This window comes from Dreissena polymorpha, chromosome 3 (genome assembly GCF_020536995.1).
Source record: "Dreissena polymorpha isolate Duluth1 chromosome 3, UMN_Dpol_1.0, whole genome shotgun sequence".
In the NCBI taxonomy this organism is placed as follows: domain Eukaryota; kingdom Metazoa; phylum Mollusca; class Bivalvia; order Myida; family Dreissenidae; genus Dreissena; species Dreissena polymorpha.
This window is the reverse complement of record NC_068357.1, coordinates 66,986,649-67,004,339: the sequence shown is the minus strand read 5'-3', so window position 1 is coordinate 67,004,339 and position 17,691 is coordinate 66,986,649. Positions and strand designations below refer to the sequence as shown.

At 36.8% G+C, this 17,691-nt stretch overlaps 1 protein-coding gene across 1 annotated transcript; it reads left to right on the top strand.

Annotated features, from left to right (window-relative positions):
• Positions 1-12,006: 12,006 nt before the first annotated feature.
• On the top strand, positions 12,007-16,960 carry LOC127872300 (uncharacterized). The gene is made up of 3 exons (XM_052415629.1): positions 12,007-12,240; positions 14,618-16,406; positions 16,921-16,960. The coding sequence occupies exons 1-3, from the start codon at positions 12,012-12,014 to the stop codon at positions 16,958-16,960; spliced, it is 2,058 nt and encodes a 685-aa protein (XP_052271589.1). The 5' UTR covers positions 12,007-12,011.
• Positions 16,961-17,691: the final 731 nt, after the last annotated feature.

Genomic DNA, 17,691 nt, shown 5'->3' with positions numbered 1-17,691 from the left:
CACCAGCTCAGGCCACGATACCAAACGGCCATAATACAATAACACATAGGACTGCTGCCTTTGTAACCACATATATGATAACCAGAAGCAGTAACGTACGCGTCTTCCCTAATACCATATACACTAATACCTCAAACTCAGCCCCTTTCATTTTCATCAAGTAAATGATAAAAACTATTCTGGCCCTTACAACACCACAGAGTCACAGACACCCAACTCTGCAAGAAGAAAGAATGGATCTCGAAATTGTCTATGTCCCCAATTAAATAGTCATCTCGGCCCAATCACACACACACAGTCCCCTTCTACTATCGTTAAATAAATGATCTTTCAAAAAAGCTAGTCTGACCCTCACAACACAATACAAACAATATTCATAAAAGCAACAGGGAGAGCGCACTTCGCTATACACAGGCAGCACAATTATATTTGAACCCAAACTAACACCATGTACTAATATGTCCTCCGCGAGGGACGTTAAAGAGGGGTTCAGTGTATCGGTGCTATACACCGGGCACTTAAAAGAACCAGGGACGCCTCTAGAATCGGGGCGTTTCCTGTATCCTGCTCGAACCCCCACTAACACCTCTCTCGGGGCGGAGAGCACAACAACCACACATAAAATATAGGAAACTAATAACGAAAGCCTTAAACCATCTTACCAGGAATTTCACAACACAATGACAATTATAAGTAAAAGCATAAAACATTTGCTATATCAATGCTATTATTTCATCATTCACTATTATTTTATCTAGGTGTAGTAGCAATCACAAAGTAAATATAAAATTAATACAGCCCAGCGTGATACAAAGACTGGATGTTTGGCGGCGGTGGGAAAGAACGATGGTGGTTCCGTGTGTGGCTTTGGGAAACTCCTTGGTCGGTTCTTGGCTGATCTGTTGTCGCGCGCAGCAAGAGGGTGAAGGAGGGTGCTTGTCTCGGGAGGCTCCAGCGGTTGGGGGCTCGAGGCGGGGCCGTATGCGGGCGGGAGGGGGGTCTCGGGGCGGGGCCGTATGCGGGCGTTCGGGGGGGGGAGGCTCGGGCTCGCTCGTTGTGGTTGCGCTTGTACGTGGGCGGCGTGCTCTGTTCTCTGGGGACTGAAATGAAATACAGCCTTCTACGACCGACCGACAGACGCAAGCAACAGACAAACTCCTCCTCTTCCGCTCCAAACAAATGCACAACAATCACATACCACAGACTATGCATAACCATCTACAGAACACCACCAAGGGACCCGGAACACATACGTGTGACTCTCGAACACACATCACTCATGTGAGTGGTGTGTGTGTAGGTGTTGTATGTGTGTGTCCTGGTCGTACTTTCCGGGTGATGATGGGATGTGAGTCGTGTTGAGTGTCTTGTTTATAAGTAGTGTGCCAGACGCTCTGCGCGATCCGCACCACATCATCACCACACGGTACAGAGCACATTAAGACCTCATTGGCCAGCGTGCACTGAACTCTCTTCAAAATAAAAATCATTTGGCGAATACCCGGGTAGCCGGGGTAAATTTGACCTACTTTGGCACAAAATTAATCTTTTCCCCCCTGAAAGGTCACAGGGGCAGGTCCATCCTTTATGACTCCGTGAAGGGAATTGAATGGACCTATAAATAAACTCTGAACAACACACACAGTAAGAAATTAAAATGTCAACTAAAACTTAAACTTGCATATCAATGAATACCCACACACACATACTCACGCACACACACACACACACACACACACACATATATATATATATATATATATATATATATATATATATAGATATATATATATATATATATATATATATATATATATATATATATATATATATATATTATATTTATATTTATATTTATATTTATATTTATATTTATATATATATATAAACACACATACATTGACACACAATAAACACACATACATTTACACACATACATTTACACACATACATTCACACACACACACACACACACACACACACACACCACACACACACACACACACACACACACACACACACACACACACACACACACACACACACACACACACACACACACACACACACACACACACACCACACACACACACACACCACACACACACCACACACACACACACACACACACACACACACACACACACACACACACACACACACACACACGCACGCACGCACGCACGCACGCACGCACGCACGCACGCACGCACGCACGCACGCACGCACGCACGCACGCACGCACGCACGCACGCACGCACGCACGCACGCACGCACGCACGCACACACACACACACACACACACACACACACACACACACACACACACACACACACACACACACACACACACTCACGCACACACGCACACACACAGATATATATAGTTATTGAGTTATCCATTGCTTACATTTATATCAATTCTATTAATCACTTTTCCATCCATTTGTTGAGTTTAAACGAATTTAAATTTCAAAATTTATTAATTATAAAATAACTGTTTTTGAGATGAACATTGACATCTAGTGTCTATTCGAACATGATAACAACGGCACCTTTTGTAGAATTATGGATGACTCAGAAAAATACTCAACTACATATGCGTTTAATTGCATATGGCCAATTTGTCGATTTGTCAACTTGCGTGATTCTGAGTGATCATTGAAACTGAAAGTTCTAAAGTACCGTCACCAGAAGGTATGAATACTTCAAGATACCCCATGTCATTCCCAAAAATTAGTTGATGCCATTTAGAAAACAGTATTAACTTTCAGAACCAAGGGTAAACTATTTGTTACAAAGTCTCAGATCATGTCGAACAAAACCCATCATTAACAATTACTAAGATAAAAATGTCCGTCTCTTGGGCAATATCGACTCAAGGACGAGTTACCCTAATTAAAGCTAGAAATGGCGCGGCAGATGCCGACGCGTATCCCGACGCCGCATGTTTGACCCAGGGTTGGACATGGGGCCATGCATAGTTGGGATTGACTGTATTGTCATAAGAGATGCTCAGTATCAATTTGAAGTAAATCGGTGTAAAAATGAAGAAGTTAATGTAAAATAACATAAAAAATGAGTGACAATCTCTGACCCGGCCCCACCCTAACCCCCATAACTGTTGACCCAGAAATCAGATCAAAATTCTAAATAGTGCGCTGTCGCACATATGCTCATAGCTATAATGTGTGTGAGTTTCAAGGTTCTAGTGCTAATAGTGTAGAAGGAGATATTGGCCAGGACGGACGGACGGAAAAACGACGGAGATAACCTCATAATGGTTTTCAAAATCTTAAAGCGGACCCTAAGTTCAAGGTCAAGGTCACAGGGGTCAAAATTTTATGCGCATGGAATGGTCTTGTCCAGATACACATGCTTATCAAATACATTTGTATGAAAGCAATATCTGAAGGGACACAGACGTTATGAGCTTTTTTGAATCGTGGTCGCAGATTTCGAAACCTGAACGCGGACCCCAAGTTCAAGTTTCATGCCCGGAGAGAGGTGTTGTCCAGATACACATGCGTACCAAATATGGAAGCAAATATTTGAAGGGAAACACTATGTATGAGCCTTTTTCGAATCACTGTCGAAGATTTCGAAACCAGAACGCAGACCTCAAGTTCAAGGTCAAGGTCACAGGGGTCAAAAAAAGTATGCGCATGGAAAGGTGTTGTCCAGATGCACATGCATACCAAATATGAAAGCAATATCTGAAGGGACACAGTAGTTTTGAGTTTTTTTCGAATCGCGGTTGCATATTTCGAAACCTGAACGCTGACCTCAAGTTCAAGATCAAGGTCACAGGGGTAAAATATTTTCTGCGCATGGAAAGGTGTTGTCTAGATACACGTGCATACCAAATATGAAAGCAATACTAGTATCTGAAGGGACTCAGTAGTTATGAGCCTTTTTCGAATCGCGGTCGCAGGAAAATCTCTGACCCGGCCCCACCCCAAGCCCCATAACTTTAGACCCAGGGGTCAGATCAAAATTCGAAATAGTACACCGTCGCACATATGCTCATAGCTACCATTTGTGTAAGTTTCAAGGTTCTAGTGCTTAAAGTGTAGGAGGAGATAGTAGCCATGGCGGACAGACGGACGGACAGCGGAGATAACCACATAATCCCCTCTTTTTCTCCGAAAAGCGTGGGGATAATCATGTCATGTGGGTGGTCTGATACAGAATTTTTACCTATGCATACATCATAAGACCACGTATTGTTTATATACGGATTTGGACTATTTAGGCCTGTTAGTAGTAAACACGAATATTAAAATCAATACTGATTCTGTCCCTCTTGCGCACTATAGTGGTAGACACACTTCAGTTGGTAGGCGGACGACAATGGAAGGCAAACTTCAGTTGAAAATTTGTGCGTTATAACAGTTATCGGCAAGTAAGTTCTAGTTACTTTTTTGTTTTCAAACGGGAATGAAAAGTTACAATTTATGTTATTGAAATTAACATGCTTCACATTTGTATCATTACGACTCAATTGTTTCTTACTTAAGACAACTATGAATATATAAGATCTGTTTTCGTGACTGTAACAGTAACGCAATTGTGAGCATTTCTGTCTAAAACTTAAGTAAATACAACTTCAAATGTGGTTATGTGGAAAAGCCTATACGTTCTATTTTGTTAATGGAATTTAAAAGACCCGTTTTAAATGGTAGATAAAAGCACCAAAATAAGGCATAAATGGCGTTTATTGTCACTAATAGTCATTTACCAAAATGTGTTTTGATTGAAGACAGACACAAAGAAGCTCGTTAATTTTGATTGTTGTCTAATGCACAGAGACGGATTTGCAAAATGTGATTGTAAAGAGATAAATATTAAACAATTAATATTCTGGTCTACTGCTTGAAGGTAATTTAATTAGATGTAAAATCCATTTCGAAATTGCTCACTGAATTCGATTAATGTAATTGCAATTTGAATCGAATTCAATAATGGGTCTATTGTTCATGAATGATTTGAGTGTTAATCATGTTAGGAGAGCCATAAAACGGGTTTCAATTCAAAATTGCCTGACACGACTATTGTACACAGAGAATAGGTATAATCCGATCCACCAATTCTAAAATATCATATTGATAGTTTTTACAACTTGAGTGCAGATACTGAATATACCGTAGCATGTGGTTATTTGATCGATACCATTTGAATTAAAGGATTTCAATCAAGTAAACCAAGTTGAACAATGGTATTCGCTCAATAAATTGAATTGTAATTTATGTATTGCAATTATATTTTGTTCTTATGTAGCTTAGATGAAGTAAAAGAATGGAGTTGCACTTATGCCTTTAAATATTTAGAGGAAGTCAGGTAAAGGATAAAATAACTGTTTATAAAAACAAAATTCATTAGAAGTTCAAGTTAGTATGGATATGTTATGATGACATGCTGTTTTTTAGTAACATATTAATAAATTTGTTTGAAACTAAGCATTTATATTAAAACGTTATTTACAGGAAATTGATATATGTGTATTGTGAACAAACGAATACAGGTCATGTTGCAAGAATGAACTAGTATTTTGCTTACAATTCTTGAAAGCTTTGTTTTATTTTTTTTTAAAGGCCGTTTCATCAGTTTCTGTTTATTTGTGTCTCGTGACAATACAGCTATTCGAAGGATTTTTTAAATAAACTTACAAGTGCTTCAAATAATATTGTACCTTAGCAGTTTTGTACTCAAAGATCCGTAATGACAATGTTCCAGCTGGCAATATTTATTTTATTGCAATTCTGTCGTGATCATTTCAACGCTCATATAAATATGTAATATGATGACTTTCATATCTCACATGACATTCTTTAAACTAATATATAAAGTATATATTTTGAGGTTATACAGTTTCACATGATGTTTTGAAATTTAAGAGCATACTTTTCACTGTAACTAAGTTTATGCCTTCTATCAGGTCAAGCCTTCAACAATTTGTGTCCGTGAACTCAGGTCAGCTGTTTTAGCCTTCATGGTCCTTTTGTTTTCATTATTCATTAATATTGGTAAGAACATTTGAAATGATATATTTGCTGAGTTCAATCATTGTGTTTGTTATTAATATTAATCAATATTTCATGAACACAAAGACAAAAACAATCACAGTGTTTGGCCATTCAGCACGAAACCTTATACGAACTTAATTTTGTTCTACTAACATCTTATCAAAGATTGTTAACGAATCATGGGTAAACGAAAAGTCAGAAGCCATAAAAAGCTTCTCAAAACGTTAAGCTCCTACAGCTCCTTATCGTCTCATGTTAAGCTTTTGCCCTGTTGTTAAAAATATAATTATTCTGTCACCTCATAGTTTTGATACAAACAATAACTTAATCAATAACACATTTATAGTGCAAATAGGAGTGATATACATGTATCTTCTTCACCAAAGATAGACGAACAAAACTAACTCTACTACAGATTCGATAAAGTCACACAAAAGTTTGGCTTGAATAAGTGAAGAAACAAACATTACACATTCATAAATCTTTTGCAATATGGGATGTTAATCAACAACTGCAAAGTTATACAACCGCAACTTTAAAAGTAACGTCATCTTTCAGACTGAAGTTATTGAAACTCTGATTACCTAGCTTGTTAAATTATTTTATTTCAAGTTGTGGAATGTTTAATGACAAAACAGTTTTTAAACCAGTATATGTTTACATCTGTTCAATATGGCCAAGCAAATTATTTACACAATTCTTGGGATATGTTTTATACACAATTTCATTTTGCCATTGATGTAATAAAACGTTCTCAAGTAATATATGTTTTACAGGTGCCAATCAAGCTAACACGTGGATTTATTAACAGACTGTATTGCATTCTTGGGCGTGGCTGCTGAAATACTATGGCGAGTCTATCGTCCGTGTTCACTGAGAATGAAAGGACGAACTGGCTAAAAGCATGGCTAGCAGTTGACATTGCAAAGTCTGGTTTAGAACAGTTTGTGGAGAACGAGGCTAAAACTGTTCACACCAATATTTACAACAATGTCTGGTCAAGTATTCAGTCGCAAGCCACGTGTACAGGCTGTTATACTGCAAATTTGCTGAAATGCCCAACACAAGGCGTATGCAATAAACGAGGAGCACACAGCACATGCACATCTATGCATGATAACGCGGCAAAACAACCACGACCATGTCCTGCTAATGTATGTGATAAAGTCCGTGACGAAATTATTAAGCTGCACAAATTTAACAAACAGTCATGGATGAATACAATTGCGCAACAATGGGCAACAAATCCATGGCAAATTGCGAAGGCTTATTTACCTCCAGACGGATATGCTGGAAAGTGTTCAGTTCAAGATACAGACTTCAACGGAATCATCAGTTTTATGATGAACTGCAAACACTTTGACAATAAGTTTTCATTTCTAATTGCTTCCGGAAAACTCAATCCTCCGTGTTTACTAACTAAAGTAAGTGGATATATATGATTTTCAATTTATTTCATTATTTTTCATGCGATGTATATTTTGATTGAATCACCCATCCATCCAGGTAATGTATCATTTATGCTGATTTATATCACCGATATTTGTTGGAAAATTACTTATTCAATGCTACAATCGTTTTATCCACACCTAAAAAATGGAAAGCATTTAAACTATAACTTTGTTCTTGGCTGACACCTTGAATTAAATGAATACATTTAATACTTATTTTACACTCAACGTTTGCAATCACAAAAAGTGACAACCGAAAGTGCCGTTTTTATTTAGACATATCCTTGCTAAGGTCAGCGAAACTAAGTGAACCGTAATGATATCTCAGACAAAGTTAAAAAATGTGACCGGTCCGTTGAAAAATACGGCCACCAGGGGAGAGGCCGTAACCCTTATATGGCTATAATTAAACGTTGTTAACATTCAGAAAATGTTAGTCATACCATCCTAACTAGACAGAGTTCAAAATGGTTCCGGTCAGTTGGAAAACATGGCCGAAAAGGGGCGAGGAAAGTTTCCTAATATTGCTACCGTGAAACCTTGTTATCATTCTAGAAGTCACATCAGTAGCTACATGTAACATGAGCACAGCCTGCTCATGGTGAGCTTTATGATCGTCTTTTGCTGATTGTTGGTTCTGCATTGTCCTCCATCAACATTTGAATGGTTAGCACACTAGAGACCCCATTTATTTCCAATCTTTATCAAACTTGGTCGGAACATTTGTTCTAATGATATCTCAGCTGAATTTTAAACTGGTTCACGTGATGTCAAACACTAGGTTGCAAGGTCAAATTGAAAAAAAATCCTGTATTTTCCGTATATAGTTAGCATCTTATCTTATGAGCACATGTTTATTCCAATCTTAGTGCAACTTGCTCATGCCGGTTATGTAAATGGTTAATGTATTAAGTTTGAAAATGGTTCCGGTACGCCAAAAAACCTGGCCGACTGAGGCATGCTGTTTTTTGAGATGGCAATTGTGAAACCACATCAACCTTTTGATTACTGTTTTGTTTTTTGATTTGCCATTAAAATTTGCATAGAAGCTTTGTTCTGCCATTAAGACATTTTTGTGTTGATATAACAAACATAACAGCTAAGAAAATATTAATATTCCATCTAAATGCAATTAATTCATATTGTGGCATTCATAGTATTGCAATTATCGGATTATTTAGCATGCCAAGAAACATTGCCAAAACATCGTTCTTAGTGAATATAATTATGGTGGTGATGATGATGATAATGAGTTCAGGTACATTTTTATAACATCAATTTTTGCAAGAAACACTTAGTTAGGAAATGTATGTGTATAACTTAAATTGTGTTTAACCTACAATTCCGAATGCATGGCTTGTCAGGAATCCGATCTTCACTTTCCCATTGACACTTGCTTAAGGCTTTTCGGCAACCTGCTTAGCAGCAAAGAATGAATAAATATGTCTGAGTCAAAATTATTTAACTTTTTTAGATCAGCAATCTACATGCAACTTGGTCAGAATATTATATTTTGCCGAGTTCTAAAATGATTTTAACTTATTGAAACAAATCACAAGGGCATGGGGCAGTTTTCCTAGCATGCAACCAGTGAAGCTTTGTTCAAACTTCAAAGTCGCACTATTTGCGCAATCAGCATGTGACTTGATCAGACGATGTCTTTTAATGAAATCTTATCTAGCTTCAAAAATGGTGTCGGGTACGGGTAACAAATCTAGGTAAAAATTCACATTTTTACACATCACAAAAGTTTCTCAAAACAGTTAAATCCATTGAGATCTCAGGTGTGCGACCTGGGGCCTGTATCCCTCCTCTTAGTACTGCATATTCCTTTCCTACATCATCAAATAAATTAATTAAACACAAATGTTTAAGTGAATACATGTATTTAAAGTGCATAAGAGCAACAATCACTGCAGTAAAATATTTCACGTGGACTGGAGCTTTGGCACATATTAACTAATTTACTTTGGCATTCATCATGCAATATTTAAATTACTTACCACAAAAAAACGATGAGGAAACTAAGTATCTGCCTAACCGCCTCGACAGTCAAGGTCACAACTATCGGGTCAAAAGCCAAATTTGGCCACAAACAGCTTGTTTTTTTTAAGTAATCGTAGCTTTCAAACAAAAGCGAAATGTGGTAACCTCCGAGCCATGTGAGCACGTTTTGTTAATATAGAATTTCTAAATAAGGTTTTTTTACGGTGAGAAATAAATTAAAACATACAGCGTCACTAGTGTGGTACACACTTGTTCACCCTGATATCCAATAAATAGGATAAGCGACATTTTGTCGATTCACAAGTCAGTACATTCATGTGGCATCAAAAACAAAAAATAAACTGAAAACAACTTCAGCAACTCCATGGAAGGCTCAATATATTGAATTCGTTGTTTAAAACCACGCCACAATTTAAACTTTCTTATCTGGCACTGAACCACAAGATGTGTCTACCTTGCATGTAAACGTTTATGACGGTCATTTATACACCGTTCAAATGATCAACATTGGGACAGAACAGGGAACGCCTTGGATATCAATTTGTTTTTATTTGAATTGCTTTAGCCGAACCAACTAAGAACTCTTCGTTCAAATTTAACCCCTCTAGGGTTCATTATGTTTTACAGGGACAATATGAATAACATTAATAGAACACTGACTCATTACTCTATATCTTAAAAAAACAAGTCTTTGCCAGCTGGTTTTACATTCAATGCGGTGTTTTTGATGTTGGGCTAAAGTCATACATATAAGATCACAATATACTTATTCCAATCCCTTTGTAAATTAATGCAAAAGCAACAAGTTTAACGAATGACAAAAGCAACATTTTGCCATGAGACCCCCCCCCCCCCATAAACATACCTTTCCTTAAAGGGCATTCTAAGTTCAATCGCTGAAAGCAATACAACGATATGAAATGTGGTTTGCAAAAAACAAAATCGACTGTGTTTGCATATTTTTGTATGACCGATTTCTAGTGAAATTAAACCACTTCTGGCAATATGTAGCTATAGTCTTTAATTTTGTCATATTACAGTCATATAGTATTGAACACCTTGTTTACTCTATCAATATCTGCAAAAGATTAAGCCAAAACAACTGTCTTAACTGTAGAACAAGCTTCTTAGATTTAATTAATTTAAATTATTACCAAAGTGCAAAGATTGTTCCACCAATGCACTAAGTTGAAATAGATGAACGTGAATAATGATCATGTACATCGTCAGCTATAAAGCTTACGTTTCATCCACATTCGAACTCCTTTGCATAAAAGTAAAACAAATTGCTCAGTGCAAATGTGCGTGTTGATAATGTATAATACTTTGTAGAAAATGACAACAAACGTCACTCGCTTAGAACCAAATGATTTATTTCTAAACGATTTCGATTAAGATACTTTTTCTCAGATTAGAGTATTGGTAAACGCTTGAATTATGACCGTAATATTACCGGTTTACTTTCTTGCAAATAAAACATTATAATTAAGGGCTGATTTATTGGACAGTATACAACCTTACATTTCTTTACCGAAAAGAGAAATGAAAGCCTATGCCAATGACTATACGCGTATAGGTCAGTTTGCAGATTTTTAAATGAGTTCATACAACAGTGTATACATACATGTTTTGCATTAAGACGTTGTCACATCCACATCAGGCAATACATACGTAACGTACACACTACTTATTTTAATAGGCGCGAGAAATTGGCAGAACGGTCCGTCATTCGTCTCAGTGTAAAGTGATAGACCCAGATCTTCATGACATCTTCGCAACACTGACTAGCCTGCTTAGCGACCAAACAAGTTTAACGCATGATGTCAGAGCACGAGAGGCTGTGAAGAAACTAGCAGAGGTATAAATTAGTGTTCATTGACGAACCCTTTGTTGTGCACGTTGGTATTCGCCACATAGAGACTATTGGAGTCGAACTTAGTGTTAAATCAGCAATCATATATTAAAGCCCAAATACTAGTAGTTTGCACGAACTACACGAGCACTGTTTATTTTTGATATTGCGTTTAAATTTATTATGAGTATTAGGGAAGGCTTACATGGTATAATGTTTTATTTGATAGAATGACTTTCTTTCCTGTTGATCTAAACGAGGTTTTCTCACTTTTTAAAGTAAACATCTCGATTGACTTGTCTAGAAAAAATTGTCCACTGTGAGTTGTATTGTACCAGATCGCTGATCTTACATACATGACCTTCGCTCATATATGTATAAATATACATTGTTTAAAATGCCTTATATGTTAATTTTAGTTAAGCGAATGTCATTAATGTTAGATCAACGATCTGGTACAATAAATATCACCATGAACAATTACTATGTAAAGGAAAGCAAAAATAAATAACACTAGTTACATTTACAATTATTTTTATACATGTACATTTGTACATACTGGTTTAATGTAACAGTTGCTGAGTGGTAAAAATCTGTTGTTATTTTTTTGCATGGCAAACACATGTTTATCCATTTTAGTTGCAAAAAGAAGCATTGAAGATAACCACGGAGGAAATGATTTATTCACTAAAGGCTGCTCAAGATACACTTAAGAAAGTTCAAAATGTAGCTGATACATCTCTGGATGAGATGCAGATGTATCTTGAACAGTGTAAAAAGGATCTCAATGCACACATGGATAAATGTAAACTTGAACTTGATGACCACGCTGCAAAATGTACAAAAGTCATAGGTGAACATGTAAGAAAGACTGTGGAATCGACCTATGAGCAATCTTGTAAAGGTATGCGTGATTTCTTTTTGCATTGTAAGTTTTCTATAAATAACTCCACATTTATTTTCGTATAATACAACATTTATGTGAAACTGGATACTCATTCTCCCTATGCATAGTTAGTTAAAAACATTGTCAACAACTTTAAACATGGTTTCTCATAACTTGAAGATTGAAAACAAATTGCGACAATACAAGCTAGTATTCTTAAGCATTGTTTTCTGTTCATATAGCAAGTTTAAGTTAAACTTGGACAACGCACAACTCAAGTTCTGGTCTAAATATGCGTCGTGTATTCTAATGTGGACGTTCCAATTAATTAAATAAAAAGTTATCAATTGTCTTACTTTGACCACACTGACACATTTTGTTTAACTGGTTCAGTATTGCAACATTTTTCGTGTGTTCTTGTTAATCGTTGTAAGAGCTGAAAGTGTTAACAATATATTAATACCGTTAGAGTGAAGTTAATATTGCACCACGTGGATGGTGGTGTCTTCATAATTTAACTCAATAAGATATATGATTACGTTACTGCAATGTACAAAAGTAAAGCATTATTTTCAGCACCAATATCATTGAGCATTTGTTTAAATTATATGACGTCGTATTAACAGCTTTAAAGTACACATAATCTGTCGACGAATAAGCCAAACTTGCCAGTAAAACGTATTTCGACACCAGCTATACATGCTAATATGCTGACAGACATGGCTTTAACTTGCAAACGTATATGTATTAGTGTTGCAATAATTTTGAATACCCTTTTTGAAACATGACCCACTTTTTGAGTATTCTTTTTTCAAATGTGAGCTAATTGTTTATTCGTCAGTCTTGTACAATCTCAAGAAGCTTAATTATATAAAGATCAAAGGTCTTAAACAATGGTACTTATTTAAATAATACAATAAAAATTTAATTAACAATTGGAGCTAAATTCAGACCAAATCAAACTCTATGTACCCGTAGGTATATATTTATACGTACAGGCTCGAATGTACCTGTAGGTGTATGTAAAAATGTTTATCTGCATCGATAGAATGTATCACTGTTGATTAACAAAAATGTGTCATTGAACATATTTCTCCACTATTATATACTCATTCAACCGAAGAGGTACGCCATACAAACAAAAATCAGACATACGCATATATGTTTTAACCAGTGAGTCATTTTAGATGATGCTATATGTACTGATTGCGTCTATACATTTGTCCACCAAATTGCGGTTAATCTCACCTGAGCACAAATGTCTCATGGTGAGCTTTTGTGACCGTTTGTCAGTTTTTCGTCGTGCGAGCGTCGTCACCATTTGAATTGTGAAAACTCTTAAGGAGGCCCAATTTATTGTCCAATCTTAATAATTATCTCAATGTTATCTCGGCCGAATTCGGAACTGGGTCACTGGGAGTCAAAAACACGACCACCATGTAAAATTGAAGAAATAGCTTGTGAACACTTTTGAAGTCATATGGTTGGCTTAATCGTCCTGAAACTTCCTCAGATCATTAGTTCTTAGGATATCTCGATCGAGGTCAAAATCATTATATTTGATATCACATAAGAGATGTATTGCCAATATTTCACAAACGTGTAATAACGCAATGCCTTCAGCGGATTGACTTATTAAACTTTGCTAGATTTGGTTTAAATAAAAATTATATTGCAGGTTCATTTTGACGCAAAACGTATTACATTATACTTGTAAAATGTGATGCTATCAAAGTTAGTGTTCATGGGCACCTAGTTCTGAGTACAAAAGTGAATATGGGATTGTGTACAATAACACTTCATTTGTTAGAAAATAAATATTTGAAGTAATGAACGAAATAAACGACGAGCTATATCAAACATGAGCAATAAGCAGTCACCCGCTTAAAATTGCTAAGTTATATGGAATACACACCTACATTTTAATTATCTGGAGGGGTTCATATTTCTTTGATGAAGATACTGCCAAATGTCGAGTCAGATACATGTTTTCATTTATCAACTTCAAGATTATATAGTTGGATATTCCAAGGTGTTATACATAGCTTTCAAAATATATGAAATGTACATATGCATTTTTGGCAAATATATGTTCTCATATGTTTATGTAAACATTATGAATGAAACCTCATTTCCTGGTGGAATGATGTCGTATTACAATTTGATTAAATAATCGTATTATTATTGTTAGTATTATTAGTAGTAGAAGTGGTAGTAGTAGTAGTAGTTGAAGTAGTAGTACTAATCGTAGTAGTGGTAGTAGTAGTTGTGCGAGGAGGAGTAGCAGTAGTAGGAGAAGTATTATGGTTATCTTTACTACAATTATTTTGATTGGTGTTGTTGTTCTGTTTATGTTCTTATTGTTGTTTAACGAGAGTTACATGTATCTTTTCAGATTTTCGCGGACATTTAATAGGGTTTTATACGACAAAGATGAATACCGTGGCTGTTTTGCCGCTATGGTTGGGTCTTGACAAACCAATCCTTGATATATTTGTGCAACCGAAATTGAGTCTTTATAAAATTGAGAAAGATGGATCTCGAAACAAAACAAACAAAGCGATTCACCAATACAAGGACTTCTTTTGCAGTGATAACAAGCTCAAATGTGTGTTTATTCAAGGAGACCCGGGGATTGGAAAATCTACATTCCTTACTAAACTTGCGCTTGACTGGTGCGACGCGGTATCTTTGCACAATCCTGATCACAAGGCTACCTTTAGTGATGTTGGTACGTTGCAGGACTTCCAATTTCTGTTCCACATTTCTCTACGAGATGCAATAGGTCAGCGTGAGGTGATAGAAATGATCAAAACACAAATAATCGACAACATTTACATGGGATATAAACGCACACAGGCATTTGATCTTTTACAACAAATTTTTGAACGAGAGTCTTGCCTCGTTTCTATGGATGGACTTAACGAGTGGGATGATCATTTGAAACAATACGCTGTACCTATGATACCATACAGTCATACAAAATGCGTGTCGTTAATAACAACACGACCCTGGAAAATGGCGGACGAGCGGATCAAAGTTTCTGTAATTGACAGACTGCTAGAAATTGAAGGGGTAACAGATTCAGAACAGCTAACAAAGAACATAATACTCAGTCTTCAGACTGGTAATGAAAGGACACACGCTGAGTTCATCAAGTTCGTTGATGAACGTAACTTTGTGCATTATCTTACTTCGCCCTGGCTGCAGGGGTTGTTAGTCAATGTGTGGATAAGCAAATCAGATGTTAAGGGTTCACTGTGTGAAATAAATTGTATTCTTCTAGACGTACTTTTTAAAAGAGCAAATGGGAAAGACGGATCTTTTAAAACAGGGTGCTCGATACAATGTTTATCAAGAACGAGATATATTAAGAAACAGATCAAAATATTTGATGCGCTTGCAAATGCTGCGTTTCAATTCACATTTTCATCGCAAAAATCCGTAACGTTCAGTGAACAGGAATTAGGAAAATATTTATCTAAAAAACAGTTGCACTTTTGCCTCAATGCTGGTGTTTTAACGACAAGTTGCAACAACCTCCAAGGTGCACAGGGTCCATATTTTTCATTTACACACGAGACAGTTCAGGAGTTTTTGGCAGCATTTCATATCGCGAATAAAAAGGTAGACCTGATAGCATATTTCAAAACCGAAAATAAATATAATGTGTTAGAAATAAGCCAGACGTTTATTTATCTATGTGGACTTCACTGCGAGACAGCTAATATACTGATTAACCATTTGGTTGAAGGGGATTTCCTCAGCGACATAAGCCGTGGATTGAGTCTGTTCATGGAGAACTTTGAAGGAAACCTATCAGCATTTCAGAACGAAAATTTCACAACGGACACCGTTGTAAAATTAAAACAAAATAAGATGAATAACAATGCACGTTGTCTTGTACTATCAGTTTTGTTCCAGCGCATGATTATAGCTGGTTTCAGTGAAGCAAAAGTGAGCGGTCAGAAGGACATTTGTCTGCAGTGTATGGATTTCACATTTCATGACTATCTAAATGAATGCGATTCAAACGCATTAAAGGAGCTGCTAATTCTCAACAAGTCAAATGTTCGCTCACTTCTATTAGAAAATAATAGTTTAGAGGTAAGCGAAATACTGGCTGTCCTGCAGCAGTCCAAGCATAGTCTTGAACGACTGAAGACTACAGTAGAACCGGAATTGTATAAGGCGTTAAACAATTTAAACATACAGAAGCTCCATTGTATCGGACAAATTGACGAATCCTCAATGTCCGATGCACTAACGTCTTTGCCTATATTAACGTATCTATGCATAGAAGATTCGCTTCTAATGGAACAAATAGTTCTTCCTGGCACAATTCAAGAAATTATTTTGCTTAAATGTACTTGCAAGGCTGTGTTTCTTCGACGCTTACTAGTATACGTATCGTCTTTAAAACATGATGTTGTATTGTGTTTGGTATCTGTTATTGTTACGGATTCACATACGCCGATATTTCAGTCAGAAATATTGTTAAGCGACATGACACATATCGATCTTTATATTAAACAGGGCAATGACGGCTTATATGACATACTGCCTTGTATAGCTATCGGAAAGCTGAGCCTGTTATCGGCCGTTGATGTCTCATTAGCATCAAAGATTGTGTACACACTAACGAAATTAAAAGTGCTGAATTTATCGGGGACCTATAGTGATATATGTACTTTACAGATTCCTGCTACGTTGGATCGCATATCATTACATGAAGTAGAGTGTTCATCTGAATGGCTGTACAGCTTGTTGATCGCGGTCTCTTCATTAGATCATCATGTCGAGTGTCAGCTGTATAATGTTGTTTTGCAGCCCTGTGAAGACGCCGGTGGAGACCCTTCCCAAATACATGTATCTGACTTGCGATCTGAAAAACTGTCTCGCGACTTTTCCAAAATCACTTTATTTGTAGAACATGGAAGCATGGAATTGTTTAAAATATTGCGTGATACACGCATAGAGATCCTCGGGCTGGGAACGGCTGATTGTGCCTCAAAAGCATCAGATACACTACCCACAATGAGTGCGTTAAAAACGCTTCATTTATGGGGCACTTATAAGGATCGCTGCAATCTCAGCCTACCTGCTACTTTGCGATCCATATCATTGCAGAAAGTAGAGTGTTCATCTGAATGGCTGTACAGCTTGTTGATCGCGCTCTCTTCATTAGATCAGTATGTCGATTGTGGGCTGTATAAGGTGGTTTTGCAGCCTTGTACAGACGCCGGTGGAGACCATTCCCAAATACATGTATCTGACTTGCGATCTGAAATACTGTCTCGTGACTTTTCCAAAATCACTATATGGATCGAACATGGAAGTATGGAATTGTTTAAAATATTTCGTGATACAAGCATAGGGATCCTCGGCCTGGGAACGGCTGATTGTGCCTCAGAAGCATCAGATATTCTACCCACAATGAGAGCGTTAAAAACGCTTTATTTACGGGGA